General features: G+C 38.1%; 1 protein-coding gene across 1 annotated transcript in view; it reads right to left on the bottom strand.

Moving 5' to 3' along the window:
- Positions 1 to 4,098: 4,098 nt before the first annotated feature.
- Positions 4,099 to 24,666, bottom strand: part of LOC113073966 (neural-cadherin-like) — a gene marked incomplete at its 5' end in the record, with an annotated part of 33,430 nt that continues 12,862 nt past the window's right edge. Inside the window, 11 exon segments of the mRNA XM_026246656.1 lie at positions 4,099 to 5,125; positions 5,429 to 5,586; positions 6,595 to 6,848; positions 6,926 to 7,106; positions 7,325 to 7,589; positions 7,718 to 8,065; positions 8,796 to 8,919; positions 9,239 to 9,366; positions 9,697 to 9,824; positions 11,285 to 11,499; positions 11,645 to 11,922. Coding sequence (XP_026102441.1) covers positions 4,670 to 5,125; positions 5,429 to 5,586; positions 6,595 to 6,848; positions 6,926 to 7,106; positions 7,325 to 7,589; positions 7,718 to 8,065; positions 8,796 to 8,919; positions 9,239 to 9,366; positions 9,697 to 9,824; positions 11,285 to 11,499; positions 11,645 to 11,922 — 2,535 coding nt within the window.

The raw sequence follows: 24,666 nt of genomic DNA, 5'->3' as shown, positions 1-24,666 counted from the left end.
AAGCAGTATTTGAAGCACTCAAAAGTGCCTTCCATCAAAGAATGGATTCATATCCATTTTCCATTTTCTGAAACTAGAAACGAAACATTAATGATCTCAGACTGAAAGAGCTTCTGGCCATGTTGTCAGATCAGAGGTTGGATAAATGCTGCTGCTTTGTGGATCATATGTTACTGTTTATGTCATGTAAATATGATTTAATTTTATTGTGTGTGTGTGCGTGTGATAACGTATGATGTGAAACATGTTCTTAATTTTGGCATCAGTGTGGTCCGATGCTAACCCAGTGGTGTGAACTCTGCTAAACAGGACGATTAGGTTATTGGCTTATTTTCTTAAACCTTTACATCATTGTGAATGTCATTCCTGTGTTTTCATTCTCCTGCGACAGAAGATATTCCTGGAAGACTTGACTGTTTTCACCCCTCGGAAGTGAATTTACCAAACTGAATTTAAGCAAACTGCATATTTATTTCATATAGATTGTCTTTGTAATATTTGAATTGCAATTGTGTCCTCAATGCCAAAGGCATATTTAATAATTTGAGGTGCTTGCTATTTATGAATGTAATGCCATTTGTGTGTAGCATAGCTTCAATTAATTTTGACTTGGACTTGAACCAGTCACGTTAGCTACATTGTTGATTTAAGAACGGTGTAAAAATGTACACGAGATGTATATGTGTACAAATAACAATTTCAAGACTCTGTAATATGTAATTTCCTATGTGAAATTATTAAAAAAAAAAAAAACTCATCTTTCATTTTTCACTTGATCAAAGCGATTACCCATTACGTCTTCAGTGTCACAAATCCTTCAGAAATTCTGATATGCTCAAGAAACATTTCTTATCAATGTTGAAAACAGTAGTGCTGTTCAGATAATTTTTTTTTTCTTTTCAGAATTTTCTAAATGTAAAGTTAAAATTATATATAATTTTTACTTGACCTAAACTTTTGAACTCAAGAGCATTTGTACATCGAGTGATAATAAAAAAAAATCTAAAAAAAGGGATTCCTCGTGTGTTTACACACACCTATTGAATAAAAACTGATTCTGATTTACAGAAATGTGCAAACATCTATCTGATCTAACGTGAAGTCATTGTCATTCTCATGACCTCTTTAGCAGGCGAAAGGAGGGGGAGGCAGTGATGTACCTTTTGGTGGCGTGACAAAGGAAAGCACTACTGACAAATCTGAATTGCAAATTGTCCTAATGAGTGTGTTGAGGTGTCTGGGTCTCCCCAAAAAAAGTTGGTTGCTGTTCTCACCTCCAGATAAACAGAGAAGAAAGACCATAAAGACAAACACCTTTTGATATACAATGTGGAGAATCTTTGGCAAGAAACTCAGCAGCTCAAGTATTTTGCAGAAGCAGCTAGCTATAACTAGAGCTCAATTCTTTAGTAAAGGGTCTGTTTCTAATTATTAGAGCTGGATAATATTCTCTTGACATTTTGATACATATTGTAAAGAGTTCCTGTGTTTACGCAGTGGCCAGCCAGTGTGTGTGTGTAAAGGTGTCTCCCAGACATGTGGCTGGCACTGAAGACATGGACTCTCCTTACAATGCTTTTGTTGTGTGAGTTATTGTGTAGGTCTGGGAACGAGTGTCCCCTCCTCAGTGGGCTTCCTACCCCTGAACTCCCAACCCCCTGCAAGAACCTCTGAGACAAAGACCCGACTCCCGACTACACGCTTTTACTTTTAATGATGTGTCCCACATACCACTGCATCATGATGGCTTGGAGAAGATTCAAACAGATATATATTATTATATATAGTTTAATAAGCAGAACCTAAGGTGTCAGAAAGGTCATGAAGATAAACCAGAAATGTGTCAGACATCATGACACCCACTAAAGAGACTAAGGTAGCTCAAAAATTCAAACCAGGAGAAATATAGTCAAATAAATGTGCTAGACAAAGTAGGAAATTATATTACTGTATTACCACAAAGAACAGAAACAACACTGACCAGCTGACCTTTATACTAGACTACACAGCTCCTAAGATTAGTAGAGGAGACAGATTGGTGCAGAACAGGAGCCTGTCAAGAATAAAAAGGAAATTGATAAGACAATTTATGGCTCTCAAATAGTAATACTCTTTACAGATCTAAGTTCAGAAACTGATGTAAAAGGATGAGAGCAAACTTAAATATAGAAAATATACAAAAGTTCAAACATCAGCAAGTTTAAAAAAGGCTGGAAAACTCATATAAATGATGTAGATAATAATATTAAATGACCTAAATTAACAGGAATCTACAGATCACGAGGCAATTGCAAACAATACTGCAGAAAAAAAAAAACAAGCAGCCTGTGATTACTGTAAGTCACCGCTGGGTGGCAATAAAACAACACGAAAGAAAATCAGCGACATTGAGGCGTGAAGTGTAACATGAGGAAACTACACGATAAAAATAACCTCGCTCTCACGGTTGATCAAGGAAAACGTTTTATTTATTAAAATTCATATACAAAAAAAGGAAATGTTAAGTCCCTAGAAAAAGTATTTCTGTATGTACATTATTTACATGGCAGAATGAGCAGCTCAGGTCTGTGAGGGGTTGAAAGGAACATTTCAAGTCAACTATGAGCCATTGTGGCAATGACCTTATGCTCTTGTTAGGTTTACAAGATTCATGAAGTGACATTGCCCGGACCTCCCCAGAAAAAAGGCCAATGGTCATGTCTTCTACTCAGTTTATGTCTCTACAGGTTTTACTGAGCATTTATTAGAGGACTAACCTAACTGAAAAAAAAAAAACAATCTTATGACTCACTGTTCTTACAAAATGTAGCCTGCAAATTTTAGTTTTACAACAATAAAAATAGAACTATACAGAGCCTTTGTAATCGTATTGCGATTTAAAATATTCACAATGATTGTATTTGCGCTGTGTCTGGCCACATTTGAACGTTTTAAACAGACTTCGACACAGTGGAGTCTTGACTTGGCTACTCAATACAGCACACATTCATCTGGTGTTGTGACAGACCATAGTGTCACCACGTTTCAGCACACCAGCATCAAAAATGATTGGTATCCTCATGAAAAAAAAAAAAAAACCTACACAATGAATATTCATGGCAGAATGCAGATTTATACTGCCACTGACTGAAAGTAATGTAACTTATGCTCTTTTTGCAAGAGCGGATATGTGATTCATTGGCACATCAGTCACCTGTGAAGTCTTTTGGTGTCTTTATGACCCCCTTTTTTGGCAAATTTATGCTTCAGTGTTCAAATTCTGAAGAGGGCATCCATCACTAGTGCAGCTGGGTCCATTAAAACAAAAGTGTTTTGGTCAAGTGCTGATTTATAAAACATTACGCTCTAAACAGTAAACTGCTGGGAATAATGCTGCACTCCATTCAAAGGCGGATGTGGGATCTATTTCATTTTTATGACGTCTGACCATAAAACCATGTTCTGTGGTCTGATTCTCAATGACATAAAGAAACAAAATGGCTGTGCTGGTGTATGATGATCTGGAAAAGATCATTTAGTGTTTTACACACCTGTCACTGCAAAACTCTGCTAAACAGGTTTCATCAGTGGATAAATGTAGGAAAATTTGTCTCATTGATGCAGTGAATGTTTATTGTTAACTGGGTCATGTTCAAGCAGGGTTCCCACACTTCCTAACAAATTTTTCTGTGCATTTTCAATGACATGTCCATTAGTTTTCCAGTAATTTAACATGACTTGATCATGATATTTTCATTAAATTATAAATTTGTTTTGGAGATTTTATAGAATTTAATGAATTAAGTATTTTCTATGCTAAGAAATACTTTAAAATTATATTTTATTTATGTATTTGTCTGCTTGTTTTGGTCTTTCAGGACTATGGGAACCCCGTTTATGGGAAAGTTTGGGGTCAGTAAGATTTTGTATTATTTTTGTATTTTTCTTTAAAGAAATGAATGCTTTTATTCAGCAATAATGCATTACATTGATCAAAAGTGACAGGTAAAGACACATCACATTGTTCAAAATTAAAATGTTATTTTTATAAAAAAATCCTAGAAATTCAGTTTTGCCATCAAAGGAATGAATTAAATGTTTTTAAAATATATTAAAATATAAAAAGGTTATTTTAAAAAGTAATAATACTTCACAATGTCAATGTTTTACTGGATTTTAATTTTAATTTTTTACAATAAAAATCTTACCGATCCCAAACTTCTGAACGCTACTGTGAATTAAAAATTTGGCAAAATCAAAGTTCCGCACAAGCTTCTAAGATGGATATCTTACATAAAGTGGCATTCTAATGCACATTTCCACAAAGAAAGCTGTAAATTTCGGAGTGAAAAGGAATGCAGCATTAGTCATGTGTGTTCACTAAAACGCACATTAGTTGTGAGATGCTGGATGTGACTATACCATGTTCATCATGGTGAAGTCCTGATGATTCACTGGCTTTGTTCCCTATCAGAGCAAAAATAAATACAGTACATTTAATATTTTACTCAATAAATAAAACAAATCATTTCTCTAACCTCAGCTGCTCCTCACACTTAAAGCTGTGTGATCTGAAATGAACAGAAACCGTTACTTAGGACACATTTTTGTAGAGTTGGAACCCTATAAAGGCTATAAAACACTAACACAAAAACAAACGCTGGGCTTGAAGTCATCAGTAACTTGAAGGTTATTGTTCCTGGCTTTGGCTTTGCACCGTGTCCATGTAGGGGATGGCCAGCTCAGGTCGATGATAAAGCTCGCTGAGGGCTTCGAACTTGGAGCCCCAGTGCCGCAGAGAGTCGTAGGTGAAGGCCTCCTCTGAAACGGCCGATCCCAGAGAGCTGAGGCTGCCCGCGCTGGAGCCCATTCCCTCGATGCAGTACACGTGGTAGGTGTCCATGGGGAACGCAAGGCTGTCATTATCAGCCTCCCAGATGATGCGCGACACGTAGCTCTTGAAGTCCATGGAGCAGGGACCGCTGCAGCTGGCATTGTGGTGGTAGGGAAGGCTGATGTGTCCGCAGGGATGGACCTCCTCCTGAGAGCCCTGGGATGATTTGATGAGGGGGGCGGTGGTGCAGGAGGAGGACTGCGACAAGCTGGAACACAGAGGCCTCTTCAGCTCAGTGATGTCATAGGCATTCTGTTGGACACACAGGCAACACTTTAAATTCTAGGGGAGTACTATAGAACGCCACTTTATGACATATATCTCAAACTCTCTAAGCGGTCATGTGACAACAATATAGCATACTTTTTGAACTGTATGAGGAACAGTAGGGAGTATGTAGAATGCAGATTGAAATTCTAAAGAGCTGAATGCTGCCACCTAGAGGATGATGGTATTGCAGTTGATTGTAGATGCCGATGGAGGTCATTCCCCTGACCCGAGTCTTACTGAAAGTAAATCAATATCTCCCGCGGCTGCCCTGCGTTAATGGAATACCTGGTCCTGCTCTCCTCCTCCCTCCTCGTTGTAGTTGAGGATGTTCTCCCGGATGTCCTCCCAGCTCTCGTTCTCCGCTGGGATGTGGTAAACACCTCGCTTGCGGAACTTATTCCGACTACCCTTCTGATTCCATACGGTCACCGCCACAAGCACGGCTGCAGAGGACAGAGAGAGAGAGATTAATACAAGAATGATGACACCAGTTATTAAAAGTATATTTTTTGTTGAACTGTGGATGCTTAAGGTAAGTTACATTTTGCGACATGCAAAGAGGTCCAAAAGACGTTGAAAACAATTAATGAAAATGCTTCTCTTTTGCATTTTTTTTTTTTTTACACAACTGTTCAAAAGTTTGAGGTCAGCAAAGTTAATAAAGAAATTAATACTTTTATTCAGAAAGAATGCACTAAATTGACAAAATCCCAGATTTTGGATCCCAGATTTGTGATTCAGAGGTGGAAGGGGAAAAATCATATTTTGATGAAATATTACAAGGATTTTTTTGTCTTTGGAATAATGTGGACAATATGTAAATCATCCTTTAATTTTTTTTTTTTACAAAGTAAACAAGATCAGTTTTAATTTCATTTTTTAAGTGCAACAGTCTGACTGCAGGCTTCAGCTTCCACCAGCTCATCTCATCTTGCCAGTTCATGGATGGTAAGACTCCTCTTTTCAATTACAGACAGATAAATCCAAAAATAACCCATCATTTTCTGCCAAGTTTCTCTGAAGGCCATAAGCCCAACCAATCCCATCATCTGGCAGCACGTTTCTCTTTTTGTGCTTCAGTTGATGAGTGATTTCTTCCTGCCTGCATGCAGTAATGCTTTAAAAAGGATTTGTGTGTCTGCTTGTGATGTGCTGACGGCGTGTCAGAGCTGGCAGAGAGGCCTGGAGGGCACTGCCAGCCTGTCACGTCATTGATGTACCTGTCTGAGGTGTCCTGTCACGAACACACACACACACACACACACACACACACACACACACACGACTGGCCTGCCTCATCATTCTTTTGAATGAGTTGTCTCTCTACTGACTGGTGTTACTGACCAGTCTCTACTTACTCTACTTAGAGGGTCTCGTTATAGTTCCACATTGATAAAGGAGACTTTAAAATGCTTTTCATGAAAAGTGTTCCATGATACCCTGACAGTTACCGAAAAAGATGAGTAGACACATGCTGATGGCTAGGATGGAGCTGGGACTGAGCGCTGTGAGATGGAGAGATTTGACCCGGCCGATCTCACACCACTGGCCCCTGAAGCCCTCTGGACAGCGGCACTGGTAGCTCTTGGTGGAGTGAGCCAGGCAGGTGCCACCATTATGACATGAGGTGGGGACACAGGGGGATGGGGCGCAATGCAGAAGACCTGTGACCTCATCCACCACTGCAACCTGATTGGTTGGACACCTGGAGTAAGAGAGCGGATGTTAAAATGAATGAAGAGGCATTTGACAGCAGGAAACCGTGTGGGAGAGAGTGTTCACCTGCACTCGTGTTTCCTCCACAGGTCGACGCAGTACAGCGGACTCAGGCAGGGTTTGACACTGCAGGCGTCAGAGTGGCAGCCGGGCACGACTCCACGGCTCTCCAGCACAGTACTGAACTCTGTGCCCTGACCATCCAGTGGCAGAGAGTGACCGTTCAGTCTTACGTCCCGCATACAGCCTGTACGGTAAAAGAAACATGGTGAAAACACTACAGAACTTTTAGATTTTGTATTTGTTACTATGAATTTATACATTTTTTTATATTTGTACAAAGTTTTTTTAATTTATTTCTATTTTATTTATTTATTATTTTTTAAGGTTTACTTTTTTTTTTTTTAACTGTTCATAACTTCATTCATTACACAGCTACTTTGAAAAAGGGAAGAGAAAACCCACCCTGAAAGTCTCTCTGTGTGTTTGGAGATGCACTGTTTCCCAGAAACACACTGGAGGGGTGAACTACTATTTCCTTTTTCTGACCCAGGACCCCTGTGACCTCCCGTGACCCCCCTCCCTGCTCCAGTCGCAGGGTAAAGGTGTTGTCATAGCGATGAAGGCTAATGAAGACCCACTGGCCGTGGTTCACACGATGACCTGTTAACTTCAGAGAGTGATTGCCGTCTCCAAGGTTTGCACCGACAGTGAGGAACCCATCTACCATCTGAGAGACAAGAAGATGACACAGCGTTACAGCTTTAAAAACATTTTCAGATGTATTTGGACACTTAAGGGATGCTTAAAACAGATACTATTGCACTAGATGTCATTGCATTCATGTGTACCACTCACTTCAAGGATAATGAACTCGTTGGTGTCACGTGAGGCCATGCTGAGCAGGCTGCCCATGGAGGAGCGGGTTCTCAGCAGGAAGTGAGCTTGGGTTTTGCGTGGACTTCCTCCACCTCTCAGCTGGTACCTCAGAACACTGTCCTTCTCAAACGACCACTCAGGAAGCGCTTTGTCACACTTGTGTCCGCTATATCCAGGGTGGCAATCACAGCTGAAGGAGCCCCATTCCCCCAGACATTTCCCATGGACCCCACAGGAGGGTCCTCCAGCGGTCAGACACACACCATCTGTTAGGGCACATCCCGGGGCACTGTTCTCACTCTCTGCTGTGCTGCCGAGGTCGTACACCTGACAGAAAACAGACACATGCACACAGAAAGGCCCGAGTCAGAACAATTCTGAACATCATTGATCCGTATCGACCCACTGTCAGAAAGTGGCTCAGGTGAACGTCTGTTCTGTCCAAACAAAAGATTGTGGATTGAAAAACATTGTTTTAATCTCAGCCAGAAAAAGAAAAGACGTTGAACACTGACAGGTTCATACGTGACGCATGATTATAAATAATTTCTGCATTCATTTGAATAAGATGCAGTAGTGCATATGTGCAAATTTTGTGTTTCTTAATTATTTCCAGCAGAATTCATTTCGATTTTGTTTTATGAATTAGGCCCACTGTCAAAAAAACTAAAAAAGCACAGTGTTGTGCAATCATTTTTGAAATAGAAATATCTACACCGTGTTTGTATTTACAAATAATCGATGCAAACAGAATTAGTGCCTACCAAATACACTGAAGATTGTATGCTTTAAATATTAAGCCAAGCATGCCATTGATTTTATTATTTGTTTTTTTCCAAAACAAATTTGGGACTGTGCGCTTGTGCATTTGTTTTTGGCTAATATTTCCCACAGTCCCATTGCACAATGAAAGAAAAGGAGTCTGTAATAGTCAATATTCCATTTTTGTCAGTTGAGAGTATTTAATTATTTTGTTTATACTTGTTTTGTTAAATTATATAAATTTATTTGGTCAAGACTCTCTCCAGAAAGTTAAACAGATTTACACTGGTTTTACCTGACTATCCACCACCAGGTTCCTCACACATCCCACAAATCCTTTGTAATGGGGGTGTGAGCTACGGGGTGAGTGTGTCTCTTTAACCCCACCCAACTGGAGAGGTTGGTACACATCCAAAAACCTGAAGTGAAATGAGCAAATGTGGCATTTAGTTTACATCACATCCAGGAACCATGATTTACTACTTGCTATTGCTATTCAAAGGCAGGTGGTATTCTAGAGATCATTTTTATTGGACAAACATTTGTATATGGCTTAGTGAAAAATAAAGTTTACAGCATTTTGGTCTCTTGTCCCAAAAATAAAAAATACATAAAAAAGCATACATATGGCCTAAAGGTATAAGGCACTCTCAAAAATCCACAAAACTCTAGTTCATTTTCTTTTCACTTTTTAGCAGGGTATTTCTCTATCAGTATATTAAGATAAAAAAAATTTACCTTTCACTGCCTGGCGTCTCTCCGGAGGCCTTGCACAACGACTGATCAGTCTCAAACATCTCAACTCCCAGGCCTTCTACCTCATTCACCATTGCACCAGAGCAGTGGTCCAGAATCATCTGGACAGTCTACACAAAACACACACACACACACACACACACACACACACAAAATGATTACTTCAAGACAAAGTACTACACTGCACGAGAGGTCACGTTTCATAATGGAATATTTTAGACCCAAATTCCAGAGTGCAATAAAGCTCACAATCTGCTTAACCCAGTGTGAACATCAGAGCTATGTGATGATTTGGACTCTCTGTGAGCCTCATGTCTCAATAAAATTGAGGGCAGGATGAGAACATTATAAAGTAAAAAAAAATAAAAATAATGCAGGAATGGCAAATGCTCAATTTCTCATCCTGGTCACGTGCCCTCCATTTCAGTCTATGCTTCTACCTTGCCATCGCTGATGATGTCGAGGTGATGCCAGCGGCGGTCCGTGACAGTGGCTCTCGCGGACAGCTGCAGTGTTAGAGTCCCTGAACCATGATTCACACTCAGCACAGGAACTCCATTTTTCAGCTCTAATGAAAAAACAAAAAAAGATTCAGAACTGGACTAGAAAACACACAGTGTATTGATGATAGTGAATGCCAACAGGTATAGTGCCATTCAAAAGTTTGAGGTTGGTAAAATGTTCTAAAATTTTTGGAAGAAGTCTCTTATGCTCACTAAGGCTGCATTTATTTGATAAAGAAACATTATAAACAAAAAAAGTATTATTACATTTAATATCTTTTAAAATGTCATTTATTCTTGTAATAGCTGAATTTTCAGTAGCCATTACTTCAGTCTTCCTTCAGTGATCCTTCAGAAATAATTTTAATTTAATTAATTGGTTCTCTAGAATCATTTCTTATTATTATCAATATTGAAAAGAGTTGTGCTGATTAATATTTTTATGGAAACTGTGAAAATGTAAGGCATCTTTGTTGAATAAAAACAATAATCATTTAAAGGAAAAACTTACTGACCCAATTTGAAACCATTTCACAAATTAACACTGCAAAAAAGGGAGCTCTGGGCCTAAAGACTTGTTTGAGCTTGTGTTATTTGTGCTACAAACATGAATGACACCTCAAATCATGCAGCTTACAATTTTTTTGAGCAATCAGTCTAATGATTTTTGCCCAGAGCACCATAAAATGGCAAAAATCTATTTGGTGCCACTAGCACACTTCACCTTTAACAAGTTCTCAAACTCATCATAGGAAGGAATATGACACTGGTACCACAAACACATGTGACGTGAAAATCTAATGCTTTTTAATGCCCCCTAAGATTGGTTTTGACCCCCAGCAGTAAAAAAAAATGCTTATTTGTAATCAAATTGTGGTCAGTTTGAAATTGCTGTCACTGCAGTGGCAGGGCTTTTGCCCCAGTTCAATAAAAACATGTACCAAACTGATGATGTAAGCTTATGCAAGGCCACAGGAGGGTCGTTTCCTGAAATCACACGACCAGTTGCACAATACAGTACTGGACAGGTGGCATAGAATCTGAATATCTGACCTTCACCAGTGACTTTTCACCAAACCCCATTCATACCACTGCTGACAACACATATTTACACACATCTATAATTAATGACTCACTTCAGATTGTACTTGTTGCCATTAATCGATTTTAGTAACACAATTAATTGGTAGAGGAAATTAATGTCATGCAGTGTAACAAGATAATCTTAAATTATGATGGCACTATGGATGGATATTCTCTCTGTTATGGAGATTGTTTTTAGAATAAAAATAAAAATAAATTAACTGTATAGAAAAAACTAACAAAAATGACAAAAGCACATGACTAAAAGTATAAATAAAATAAAATAAAATAAAAACTGAACACAAGCTGATTCAGAATATTAATAAATACAGAAATGCTAGATAAATAATACTAAAATAACACAGTACATTCTAAATTGACATGTCACTTTCCACTGCACTAGGCAAATAAACAGTTAAACATGATCATTTGTCATACATACCCAGTGCAATGAAGTCCTCTTTTTCTCCAGGCTGAGGTGTTCCCATTGGGCCATTGTAGAATAGCAGACCATTGCCTACCTCTGTAATAAACTCCAGAGAGATGTGGCTCTGGAAGCAAGGCCTTATGGGAGAGAACCAAGCATAACCATTACCCAGGAAACTGTGCTTGGTTTGCTGGCATTCTGGTCCATCAAACATAGGGGGACATTTACACCTACAACAGAGTAGTAGATTAGTAGTAGATTTTACTTCACCAAAAGTGAAACTGCATTATATCAATAAACATCATTTATTCTATCATATAATGAAACAAGCAATTTTTAACAAGACATGAGTGCTAGAACACTAGACTGTTTTACCTGTAGCCTAGTTCACTGTCCACACAGGTGCCTCCATTCAGGCAAGGGTTGTGTGAGTATGAAGAGCAGTGCAGGTGAACGCGCTCTCGAGCAAGACAGCCACACTGAGCGCTCGCTTTGGCTGAGACAGACACCAAAGAGACATTTCCATTGTTCAGTGTTTTAGGGGTGTCACTGAATGTCACCTTGTTAGAGCAGCCACCTGTTTGACCGCAGGCAGCATAGGTGCACTCGTCCACCCCCACCTGTAGAATGGGCACACCCAGAGCGGACTCCAGCTGAAAGAGAATTACAAATCCTACTAAATTACTTGCTGAATTAATGTTACTTCCACAACTGATTCCTTTTTACAATATTTGATGATTGATATGTTTTTTTATATAAAAACAAATTCTACACATAAGCAAAACAACATATTGGAACAGTTGGCAACCTGACATAACTACAACTAGATTGCAAGTTAAATGAAATAAAACGAAAAGCTAAAATACAAAGTACATTCGAGCAAATATTATGTTTCAATTTTAAAAATTTCTTCCTTTCTTTTTCCCCCACATTCAACCTGTTATTTCCTTTAATTTACCAGTCAATATTCACTTTAGTTATATGGAAAAGACAACTTTTGTCAGACTACTGAAAATAAAATAAAATTAAAGCTGCAAGCAGCGATGAACGGGCCCTCGCACCCGGGCTCACAGCAATCGTGTGGCTTTAGTAAAAAGGTGAACGTTGAGAAATATGCATTTAATGTCCTAAATATAAGTTGAATATATCAAAGTATATCCCATATATGTGCCAATCTTCCTGTTGCCAGCAGGTGGCGCTATCATTATAATGGAATATTGGCCTTCAGATGTGTTCAGGCCAGGACTTTTATCAAACATGTGAAGTTTGGGGAAGATTGAACATTTTATGCTTGAGTTACAACAACTTCTCTTGCTGTGGCAAGACATCAAATTTTGTCATGGCGCCATGGAAACGCCCTTTAACAAAAACTCAAGATCTCCAAAAGTTAACATTGCACAGGCCTTTAGATTAGACTGACCACAAAATATATGTTAATCTCAAAAAAATTATAGGAGTAGTTTGTCGCAGCCTAAAACATGTCACTTCCTGTTGCCAGCAGGTGGCGCTATTACTATAACTGAATATGGGCATGTTGATCTGTTAAGGGCAGAAGTCTTAACTAACATGTGAAGTTTGGCGCAGATTGGACATTGTATGTCTGAGTTACAGCAACTTCCTTTTCATCGCAATATATCAAAATTTGTCAGGCCGCCATGGACACGTCCTTTAACGAAACCTCAAGATCTTCGCAATTTAACAATGCAAAGGGCTTTAGATTACACTGACCAAGTTTGGTGAAGATCTGAATAAATCTCTAGGAGGAGTTAGTTAAAGTACAACCCCTGAAAATGGCAAAAACAACACCAATTTTGCAGAGAAAATTCTAAATAACTGACTTCCTGTTGGGATTCGGATTTCGTACCAAGAGACTTTTTTGTAGGTATTGGTGTGTTACATGTGTGTACTGATTTTTGTACATGTACGTGAAACATAGCTCGATGCACACTCCGTTGAAAGTGCATATGCACTCCGTTGAAAGTGTATAGGTGGCGCTATCGAGCCATTTTGCCACACCCAATGGAATATTTGCCTTCATATATGTTCAGGCCAGGACCCTTATCACACACGTGAAGTTTGGGGAAGATCGGACATTTTATGCCTGAGTTATAACATCTTTTATTCCCATGGCGAGACATCGAACTTCGTCACGGCGCCATGGACACGCCTTTTAACAAAAACTCAAGATCTTCACAACTAAACATCACACAGGTCTTTAGATTAGACTGATCACAAAAAAGACATTGATGTCATAAAATTTCTAGAAATAGTCTGTCACAGTGTAAAATATGTCACTTCCTGTTGCCAACAGGTGGCGCTATGACTATAACTGAATGTGGGCATGTAGATCTGTTCAGGTCAAGAGTCTTATCCAACATGTGAAGTTTGGGGCAGATTGGACATTGTATGTCTGAGTTACAGCAACTTCCTTTTTCATGGCGAAACATCGAAATTTGTCAGGCCGCCATGGACACGCCCTTTAACGAAACCTCAAGATCTTCGCAATTTAACATCGCAAAGTGCTTAAGATTACACTGACCAAGTTTGTTGTTGATCTGAATAAATCTCTAGGAGGAGTTCGTTAAAGTACAACCCTTGAAAATGGCAAAAACAACGCCAATTTTGCAGAGAAAATTCTAAATAACCGACTTCCTGTTGGGATTCGGATTTCGTGCCAAGAGACTTTTTTGTAGGTATTGCTGTGTTACATGTGTATACCGATTTTTTTACATGTACGTGAAACATAGCTCGAGGCGCACTCTGTTGAAAGTGTATAGGTGGCGCTATCGAGCCATTTTGCCACACCCGGTGGAATATTGGCCTTCAGATGTGTTCAGGCCAGGACTCTTATCACACATGTGAAGTTTGGGGAAGATTGGACATCTTATGCCTGAGTTATAAAATCTTTTATTCGCATGGCGAGACATCGAACTTCGTCGCGGCGGCATGAACAAGTCTTTTAACGAAAACTCAAGATCTTCACAACTGAACATTGCACAGGCCTTTAGATCAGACTGACCACAAAAAAGACATTGATGTCATAAAATTTCTAGGAGTAGTTCGTCGCAGCGTAAAATATGTCACTTCCTGTTGCCAATAGGTGGCGCTATGACTATAACTGAATATGGGCATGTCAATCTGTTCAGGTTCGGAGTCTCATCAAACATGTGAAGTTTGGGGCAGATTGGTCATTGTATGTGTGAGTTATAGCAACTTCATTTTTCATGGCGAATTATCGAAATTCGCCAGGCCGCCACAGACACGCCCTTCAACGAAAAGTCAGGATCTTCGCAATTTAACATCGCAAAGGCCTTTAGATTAGGCATACCAAATTTGGTGTTGATTTGAAGAACTCTCTAGGAGGAGTTCGTTAAAATACAACACATGGAAATGACCAAAATTACACAAAATATGCTCATAATATTAAAAATAACCGACTTCCTGTTGGGTTTAGAATTTCGCTCCAAGAGTCTTTTTTGTAGGTATTGGTGTGTTACATATGTGTGCCAATTTTCGTGCATGTACGTGAAACATAGCTGGAAGGCTGTTGATTTTCTTGGTATAGGTGGCGCTGTCGAGCCATTTTGCCACACCCTCTTCTGAATCCTATATCAGACGAAAATTTTCACCAGGTTTGACGCGTGTGCAAAGTTTCATGACTTTTTGAGCATGTTAAAGCCCTCAAAAATGCGATTCATTCGGGAGAAGAAGAAGAAGAAGAAGAATAATAATAAATATAGCTGCAAGCAGCGATGGCGGGCTCAAGCCACCAATGCCATCGCCACCCCGGTGGCATCAGGTAAACTGTGCCCAGCGGGCACATGCATTTACAATATCCCTCTGGCATTGAGGTTTTAAAGGATATGGCAGTTAAAGGGTTAATCCGAATTATCTAGACTTTAAAATCACATTCACAGAACAATATATATATATAGTATTGTTCAAAATAATAGCAGTACAATGTGACTAACCAGAATAATCAAGGTTTTTTGTATATTTTTTTATTGCTACGTGGCAAACAAGTTACCAGTAGGTTCAGTAGATTCTCAGAAAACAAATGAGACCCAGCATTCATGATATGCACGCTCTTAAGGCTGTGCAATTGGGCAATTAGTTGAATTAGTTGAAAGGGGTGTGTTCAAAAAAATAGCAGTGTGGCATTCAATCACTGAGGTCATCAATTTTGTGAAGAAACAGGTGTGAATCAGGTGGCCCCTATTTAAGGATGAAGCCAACACTTGTTGAACATGCATTTGAAAGCTGAGGAAAATGGGTCGTTCAAGACATTGTTCAGAAGAACAGCGTACTTTGATTAAAAAGTTGATTAGAGAGGGGAAAACCTATAAAGATGTGCAAAAAATGATAGGCTGTTCAGCTAAAATGATCTCCAATGCCTTAAAATGGAGAGCAAAACCAGAGAGACGTGGAAGAAAACGGAAGACAACCATCAAAATGGATAGAAGAATAACCAGAATGGCAAAGGCTCAGCCAATGATCACCTCCAGGATGATCAAAGACAGTCTGGAGTTACCTGTAAGTACTGTGACAGTTAGAAGACGTCTGTGTGAAGCTAATCTATTTTCAAGAATCCCCCGCAAAGTCCCTCTGTTAAAAAAAAGGCATGTGCAGAAGAGGTTACAATTTGCCAAAGAACACATCAACTGGCCTAAAGAGAAATGGAGGAACATTTTGTGGACTGATGAGAGTAAAATTGTTCTTTTTGGGTCCAAGGGCCACAGGCAGTTTGTGAGACGACCCCCAAACTCTGAATTCAAGCCACAGTACACAGTGAAGACAGTGAAGCATGGAGGTGCAAGCATCATGATATGGGCATGTTTCTCCTACTATGGTGTTGGGCCTATTTATCGCATACCAGGGATCATGGATCAGTTTGCATATGTTAAAATACTTGAAGAGGTCATGTTGCCCTATGCTGAAGAGGACATGCCCTTGAAATGGTTGTTTCAACAAGACAATGACCCAAAACACACTAGTAAACGGGCAAAGTCTTGGTTCCAAACCAACAAAATTAATGTTATGGAGTGGCCAGCCCAATCTCCAGACCTTAATCCAATTGAGAACTTGTGGGGTGATATCAAAAATGCTGTTTCTGAAGCAAAACCAAGAAATGTGAATGAATTGTGGAATGTTGTTGAAGAATCATGGAGTGGAATAACAGCTGAGAGGTGCCACAAGTTGGTTGACTCCATGCCACCCAGATGTCAAGCAGTTTTAAAAAACTGTGGTCATACAACTAAATATTAGTTTAGTGATTAACAGGATTGCTAAATCCCAGACAAAAAAAAATGTTTGTACAAAATAGTTTTGAGTTTGTACAGTCAAAGGTAGACACTGCTATTTTTTTGAACACACCCCTTTCAACTAATTGCCCAATTGCACAGCCTTAAGAGCATGCATATCATGAATGCTGGGTCTTGTTTGTTTTCTAACAATCTACTGAACCTACTGGTAACTTGTTTGCCACGTAGCAATAAAAAATATACTAAAAACCTTGATTATTCTGGTTAGTCACATTGTACTGCTATTATTTTGAACAATACTGTATATAGCTTTAGTAACACTTTACAATAAGATTCCATTTATAAACATTATGTTAACATGAACAATATTTATATAGCATTCATTCATGTCAGTTAATATTCCAAACTTAAACATTAAAACATTGTTTTATTGTGATTTTTTTCCAAGCACATTTTACCAATTCCAAACCATATCAATCTTAATAACTACCATTATTTTTTATTTAATAATTTATGAGTGCTATACAATAGTCCAGGAAAGCTGGAAGAGAAAAACTCCTTATATTCATATGTGCAGAATTATTAGGCATGTTTTCTTTTACAGATGAAATGCGCTAAAAAAGAGTTTTAACTCAAACTGTAAAGTCGAAAATTATGAAATACCCATGAGAAATATCAAACACAAATGCAATACAGAAATGGATAATTTAAGACTTGACCATTGTACAAAAAATGCTGACTGGGTCATGAGGTCAGAAAAGAAGAAGAAAAAAACAGGTCAAGAAGAACTGACAAAAAGAATTGCTAAATAATTAGGAATTAATGTGAAGATTAATTTTTAGTCAATTCTGCAAGACAGACTTTCAGGAAAGGAGGTGGAATAAAAATGAGCTCCTAAATCTTAATCCCAGATTCTGGAAGATATATTCCTCAAACCATCGAACAAGAGGAGGTGGTGCTGGTCCTTCACGAGTCACTCTAATCTGTTCATAAAGCCTATATATAAAGACTTAATATATAGCATTTCACAATACTTCATGGTATTCTAATTAAATACTTTTTTGGAATCTTAGATCTCTCAGAACCTGACACATTGTAATTCTGAGACTCCAGGAAAGTGGCAGTTCTGTAAAATGTTGGCGCTGGAGACTAAATGCACCCTGATAGTTTCACACCTAATTCACTTAACACACACACAAACACACACACACACACACACACACACACACACACACACACACACACACACACACACAGACACACTACCCACAGTGACAGAGGGACAGAGTGACATCAGATGTATGATAGTTTTTTAATTTTCTATCATCCATATAGTGTTGTATAGTCATGAAACTATGCATGTTTCCTCAGAATGACTTGTCTTCTATGTGTACATTTTTTTGACGTGTTTAGAAGCTGCACTTTAAAAAAAATATAAGACATTTACTGGTTACTTTTTTACTGTTATTTCAAAAAATCACCACAACAAAACCATTCAAGCTATACAAAAATTCATTCGCATCTGTTCTGTAAGATAAATTCTTTAAACAGTGGTAAAAGAGGATGTGGTGCTGATCCTTCAAGAGTCACTCAAAACGTATATGTCCATAAAGCCTATAAAGAATTATTCTTAATATACAGTTCACAATACTTCAGCTTGTTATTCTAATAAAGTCAGGGTCATTTTATCAGTAAAATACATAAAATTCATATTATTTTTCTTTGAAAGATTTCTATAAATGATTTAAATCATACTTGTTTCTACAATAATTATTTAAAAGTAATCCTATAGCTCCATCTGGTGGCCATTATTGGTACTAAGAATTGCAAGCTTCATTTATAAGTTATGATAGTTTTAATTTTATGCTGGCTCTTGAAAATGATAAAGCTATGAAACTTACTGTGCTTCCTTCAAATGATGACTTCTACGTATATAAAAAATTATGAAGAGTTTGGAATGAAAAAATTTAAAGATATAGTAAAATAACTATTGTATTTTTTTATGTTACTTTAATAAATCGCTATGGCCACACCATTTAAGGTATCCTAAATCCATTCGCAATTTAACATTTTCAGTATATTGGCTTCATGTTAAAAAAAAAGTTTGGTGTGAACTACTTGTGTCTTCTTGGAGGAGTATGAATTCATTTACAGGCTGATTTTATCATAAATCCACAATAAAATTTCTGAGTTCTGTATCAATCTGTGTTGTTGTTTGTTTATTTTTATCTTTTATTTTTCATAGGAAGATAACTGACCCTTTACTCTCCTTTTTAATAAATGTGCTTATAAACCAAAAACAAGCTATTTATAGCTGTATTTATAAACTGCTTACTACTGACTATTAATATTGGGACAAGGCTTTATAAAGCATGAACTGACTATTTACTTTTTGAGTTTGAAATTATTATTTGCAGCACAAATAAGGTTTTTTTAGGATTTTTAAAAATCCCTAAAACTGTCAGAAAAGGATAAGGCCTAAGATTTCTATGTGAGTGGCTAAGTTTATTAGTTTTTATAACTATAATGCATAAACTATGAAATTATACAAAATGTATAAAAAAGTACAACAGTTGTTGTTTTCCAATGTTTTTCATTTATTAATTTTTTTTTTTATATTTTAAAAAAAATAGCCTACTGCAATCATTCTAAACAGCTTGAATAAAACCTGTTAATATTTATTATAGACCACTGTAACTGTGTATAATCTAACAAACAAGTTTATTACGAAAATATAAGTGTGTACACCAGAAAAATTGGACGATAAAGAAATTGCTAACAATAGCATAATAGAGCATGTTTTATGTTTTTAGGCGTTTAGATGCAGAAATGGACAAATCAAATGTAAAATAAAATGTAATTGATTTAATTAAATATAGATTAATTCTTGTTAGAGCAAAATAATAAATAAATAAATAAATAAATACGTACACACATTAAAAAAGCAGCCAAGATGAATGAATTTCATTTTTTATATAGATTAAAATTGAAGACAGAAGCAGCTGGTATATGCGGTCACTTAATATTAAAATCCAGTAGATCCACTTCAGATATATTTCTCAACAGTTTATGTTCACGTGGCTGTTTTCGTTTATATTCGCCAAGCTATTATGTGTTTTGAAATAATCTTGTCCGTGATGTGTTCGTTCGTATGACGAAAGGCAGAATCCTGCAGCTCGAGAGATATGTTATTCTGCCAGTCGCGCTTTCAAATAGTCTTTCAAACTTAAACGGGTCACAAACACCTGCATTTATCTCTTGTAGTGTTACAATGGGTTTATTGTGTGCATTTGTGGTAATATTTTATTTAAACAAGAATACATTCGTTTGTTTTGAGCTCGACACTGTACGCGCTGATCGGAGCGGTGATTTCAGATAGGCAGCCACAAATATTTCATTTTCACACAAACAGTTCAAAAACATCTGAATTTAGCTCTTGGTGTGTTCTAATTGGTTGATTGTGTGATATCGCTGTAATAATTTATTTTTAAAAGCTTTAAAACAGGAATAAATTCGTTTTTTCTGAGCTCTTTACTCCAGACGCTCGTGATCACAGCGGTGATTCATCTCTCCTATTTCTCACGTATCTCTGGCCAGAAATTATTTATCCATGAGCCCTGAACCGGTAATAATCAGATATGTTGGTTTAGCTTGTCAGTGTGAATTAAATATAAGTATGTATTTGTATTTTTAACCGATTTAAAAGTGAAAGTAAAAGTCCGGTAATTGCACCTGTAGGGGCGCTATTTCTCTCAGACAATGGAAGTCTGAAGCACATATACTCAAACAGAGGGACAGAGTGAGATGAGATGTCTGACAGTTTTTTAATTTTCTGTTATCCATACAGTGATGTAAAGTCGTGAAACTATCCATATTTACTCAGAATGACTTTTTTTCTGTATGAAAAAAGGTTTTGAAGTGTTTGGACTTTAAAAATGCAGGACAATTAATAATTCCATTTTTATTGTCATTTAAAAAAATCACCACGAAAAAACCGTTCAAGCTATCCAAAATCCATTGGCAATTTAAGTTGTTTAAAATGTTTTGGCATCATGTAGACAAAGTTTGGTGTGTATAGTGTTACTATCCTCTGAGCAGTATGCATTAATTCACAGCTAAATGTAAAAAAAAATCCACATTCAAATCAAAATAGCTGACTTCCTGTTGATCGTAGCTGATGACTGTGAATTAGAAAGTTGTCCGTCTTGATAAGAACAATTTTTGTACCGAGTTTGGTGTCTGTAGCTAAAACTAACCCCCCCACTTTTGACAAAAGGTGGCGCTATAGAGTGCCTCTTCCACGCCCTTTTAAAAGCTTTTTCCATTGTCTAGCTATCAAGAATACTGATATGTGTTTTGAGTTTCATGTAAATCTGAGGTTGTTATCTGCCTCAAAATCACCATAACAGAATATTCAAGTTTGACACATTGCCATGGCAACAATATATAAGATATCAATATCCCCACAAAAGATTTACATCGGCCATGTTTTGTCATTATTCTGATGAAGTTTGAAGCAAATCGAGTAAAAATAAGATGCTGAATTCAAAGCATTTTGAAAATCACTCACTTCCTGCTGCCAGTTGGTGGCGCTATAACGTTGACTCTTAATAGTCACATATATACGATCGGTATCATACAACGAACAAACCGATGAAGTTTGATCAAACTCAGGCAATGTATGTGGATGTTATTAGGCATTTCCTGTTTCTCACTTTTTGCCCTAATTTCAACGCCTCGCCACGGGCAAACCGTTCGAGATATCAAAAATCCCCTCGCAATTTTTCATCCCCAATGTCTTGAGATCATGTTCACCGAGTTTCGTGGCGAACGGGTTGTAAACCTCAGAGGAGTATTTCAAATTCCAGAGCATGCTTTTTTTAAACAGCCCTGAATAGCTGACTTCCTGTTGGGCGGAGCCTATGACATAAAGTGAGAAAGTTGTTTGGCTCAATGAGATCTATAAGTGTACCGAGTTTCATATAAATATATGCAAGTGTGTGTGAGCTATGGTTCATGATTTCTGACAGTGTTCCAGGGGGCGCTGTAGAGCCCCTGTGCCACGCCCGGGTCCCAGCCTCTGCAGCGTCCTGATGGCCGCAGATTCCAATGTGTGTGCCAATTTTCATGAGTTTTTGAGCATGTTAAGGCCCCCAAAAACCCCCGGAAGGTTTAATAAAAAATAAAAAAAATAATAATAAGAAGAATAATCCTTAGAAGAACAATAGGGCTCTTCGCCCCTTCGGGCTTGAGCCCTAATTAAAGCTGCAAGCAGCGATGAACGGGCCCTCGCACCCGGGCTCACCGCCATCGTGTGGCTTTAGTAAAAAGGTGAACGTTGAGAAATATGCATTTAATGTCCTAAATATAAGTTGAATATATCAAAGTATATCCCATATATGTGCCAATCTTCCTGTTGCCAGCAGGTGGCGCTATCATTATAATGGAATATTGGCCTTCAGATGTGTTCAGGCCAGGACTTTTATCAAACATGTGAAGTTTGGGGAAGATTGAACATTTTATGCTTGAGTTACAACAACTTCTCTTGCTGTGGCAAGACATCAAATTTTGTCATGGCGCCATGGAAACACCCTTTAACAAAAATTCAAGATCTCCAAAAGTTAACATTGCACAGGCGTTTAGATTAGACTGACCACAAAATATATGTTAATCTCAAAAAAATTATAGGAGTAGTTTGTCGCAGCCTAAAACATGTCACTTCCTGTTGCCAGCAGGTGGCGCTATTACTATAACTGAATATGTGCATGTAGATCTGTTAAGGGCAGAAGTCTTAACTAACATGTGAAGTTTGGCGCAGATTGGACATTGTATGTCTGAGTTACAGCAACTTCCTTTTCATCGCAATATATCGAAATTTGTCAGGCCGCCATGGACACGTCCTTTAACGAAACCTCAAGATCATTGCAATTTAACAATGCAAAGGCCTTTAGATTACACTGACCAAGTTTGGTGAAGATCTGAATAAATCTCTAGGAGGAGTTAGTTAAAGTACAACCCCTGAAAATGGCAAAAACAACACCAATTTTGCAGAGAAAATTCTAAATAACTGACTTCCTGTTGGGATTCGGATTTCGTACCAAGAGACTTTTTTGTAGGTATTGGTGTGTTACATGTGTGTACCGATTTTTGTACATGTACGTGAAACATAGCTCGAGGCACACTCCGTTGAAAGTGCATATGCACTCCGTTGAAAGTGTATAGGTGGCGCTATCGAGCCATTTTGCCACACCCAATGGAATATTTGCCTTCATATGTGTTCAGGCCAGGACCCTTATCACACACGTGAAGTTTGGGGAAGATCGGACATTTTATGCCTGAGTTATAACATCTTTTATTCCCATGGCGAGACATCGAACTTCGTCACGGCGCCATGAACACGCCTTTTAACAAAAACTCAAGATCTTCACAACTAAACATCACACAGGTCTTTAGATTAGACTGACCACAAAAAAGACATTGATGTCATAAAATTTCTAGGAGTAGTTTGTCGCAGTGTAAAATATGTAACTTCCTGTTGCCAATAGGTGGCGCTATGACTATAACTGAATATTGGCATGTAGATCTGTTCAGGTCAAGAGTCTTATCCAACATGTGAAGTTTGGGGCAGATTGGACATTGTATGTCTGAGTTACAGCAACTTCCTTTTTCATGGCGAAACATCAAAATTTGTCAGGCCGCCATGGACCCGCCCTTTAACGAAACCTCAAGTCCTTCGCAATTTATTATCGCAAAGGGCTTTAGATTACACTGACCAAGTTTGGTGTTGATCTGAATAAATCTCTAGCAGGAGTTCGTTAAAGTACAACCCCTGAAAATGGCAAAAACAACACCAATTTTGAAGGGAAAATTCAAAATAACCGACTTCCTGTTGGGATCCGGATTTCGTACCAAGAGACTTTTTTGTAGGTATTGGAGTGTTACATGTGTGTACCAATTTTTGTACATGTATGTGAAACATAGCTCGAGGCGCACTCCGTTGAAAGTGTATAGGTGGCGCTATAGAGCCATTCTGCCACACCCGGTGGAATATTGGCCTGAAGATCTGTTCAGGCCAGGACTCTTATCACACATGTGAAGTTTGGGGAAGATCGGACATCTTATGCCTGAGTTATAACATCTTTTATTCGCATGGCGAGACATCGAACTTCGTCGCGGCGCCATGAACAAGCCTTTTAACGAAAACTCAAGATCTTCACAACTGAACATCGCACAGGCCTTTAGATTAGACTGACCACAAAAAAGACATTGATGTCATAAAATTTCTAGGGGTAGTTCGTCGCAGCGTAAAATATGTCACTTCCTGTTGCCAATAGGTGGCGCTATGACTATAACTGAATATGGGCATGTCAATCTGTTCAGGTTTGGAGTCTCATCAAACATGTGAAGTTTGGGGCAGATTGGTCATTGTATGTGTGAGTTATAGCAACTACATTTTTCATGGCGAATCATCGAAATTCGCCAGGCCGCCACGGACACGCCCTTCAACGAAAAGTCAGGATCTTCGCAATTTAACATCGCAAAGGCCTTTAGATTAGGCATACCAAATTTGGTGTTGATTTGAAGAACTCTCTAGGAGGAGTTCGTTAAAATACAACACATGGAAATGATCAAAATTACACAAAATATGCTCATAATATTAAAAATAACCGACTTCCTGTTGGGTTTAGAATTTCGCTCCAAGAGTCTTTTTTGTAGGTATTGGTGTGTTACATATGTGTGCCAATTTTCGTGCATGTACGTGAAACATAGCTGGAAGGCTGTTGATTTTCTTGGTATAGGTGGCGCTGTCGAGCCATTTTGCCACACCCTCTTCTGAATCCTATATCAGACGAAAATTTTCACCAGGTTTGACGAGTGTGCAAAGTTTCATGACTTTTTGAGCATGTTAAAGCCCTCAAAAATGCGATTCATTCGGGAGAAGAAGAAGAAGAAGAAGAATAATAATAATAAAAAACAAAGCAGATACAAGAGGGTCCTCGCACCTCGGTGCTCGGGCCCTAATAAAAAACAAAGCAGATACAAGAGGGTCCTCGCACCTCGGTGCTCGGGCCCTAATAAAATTAAATTAAGGAAAAGAGGAGTTTGGAAGCAGCAAAGGAAATGTCATATTGGTTT

This window comes from Carassius auratus, unplaced genomic scaffold (assembly GCF_003368295.1).
Source record: "Carassius auratus strain Wakin unplaced genomic scaffold, ASM336829v1 scaf_tig00013312, whole genome shotgun sequence".
Taxonomy (NCBI): domain Eukaryota; kingdom Metazoa; phylum Chordata; class Actinopteri; order Cypriniformes; family Cyprinidae; genus Carassius; species Carassius auratus.
The sequence above is the reverse complement of the archived record's forward strand: the minus strand, read 5'-3'. Positions and strand labels throughout refer to the sequence as shown.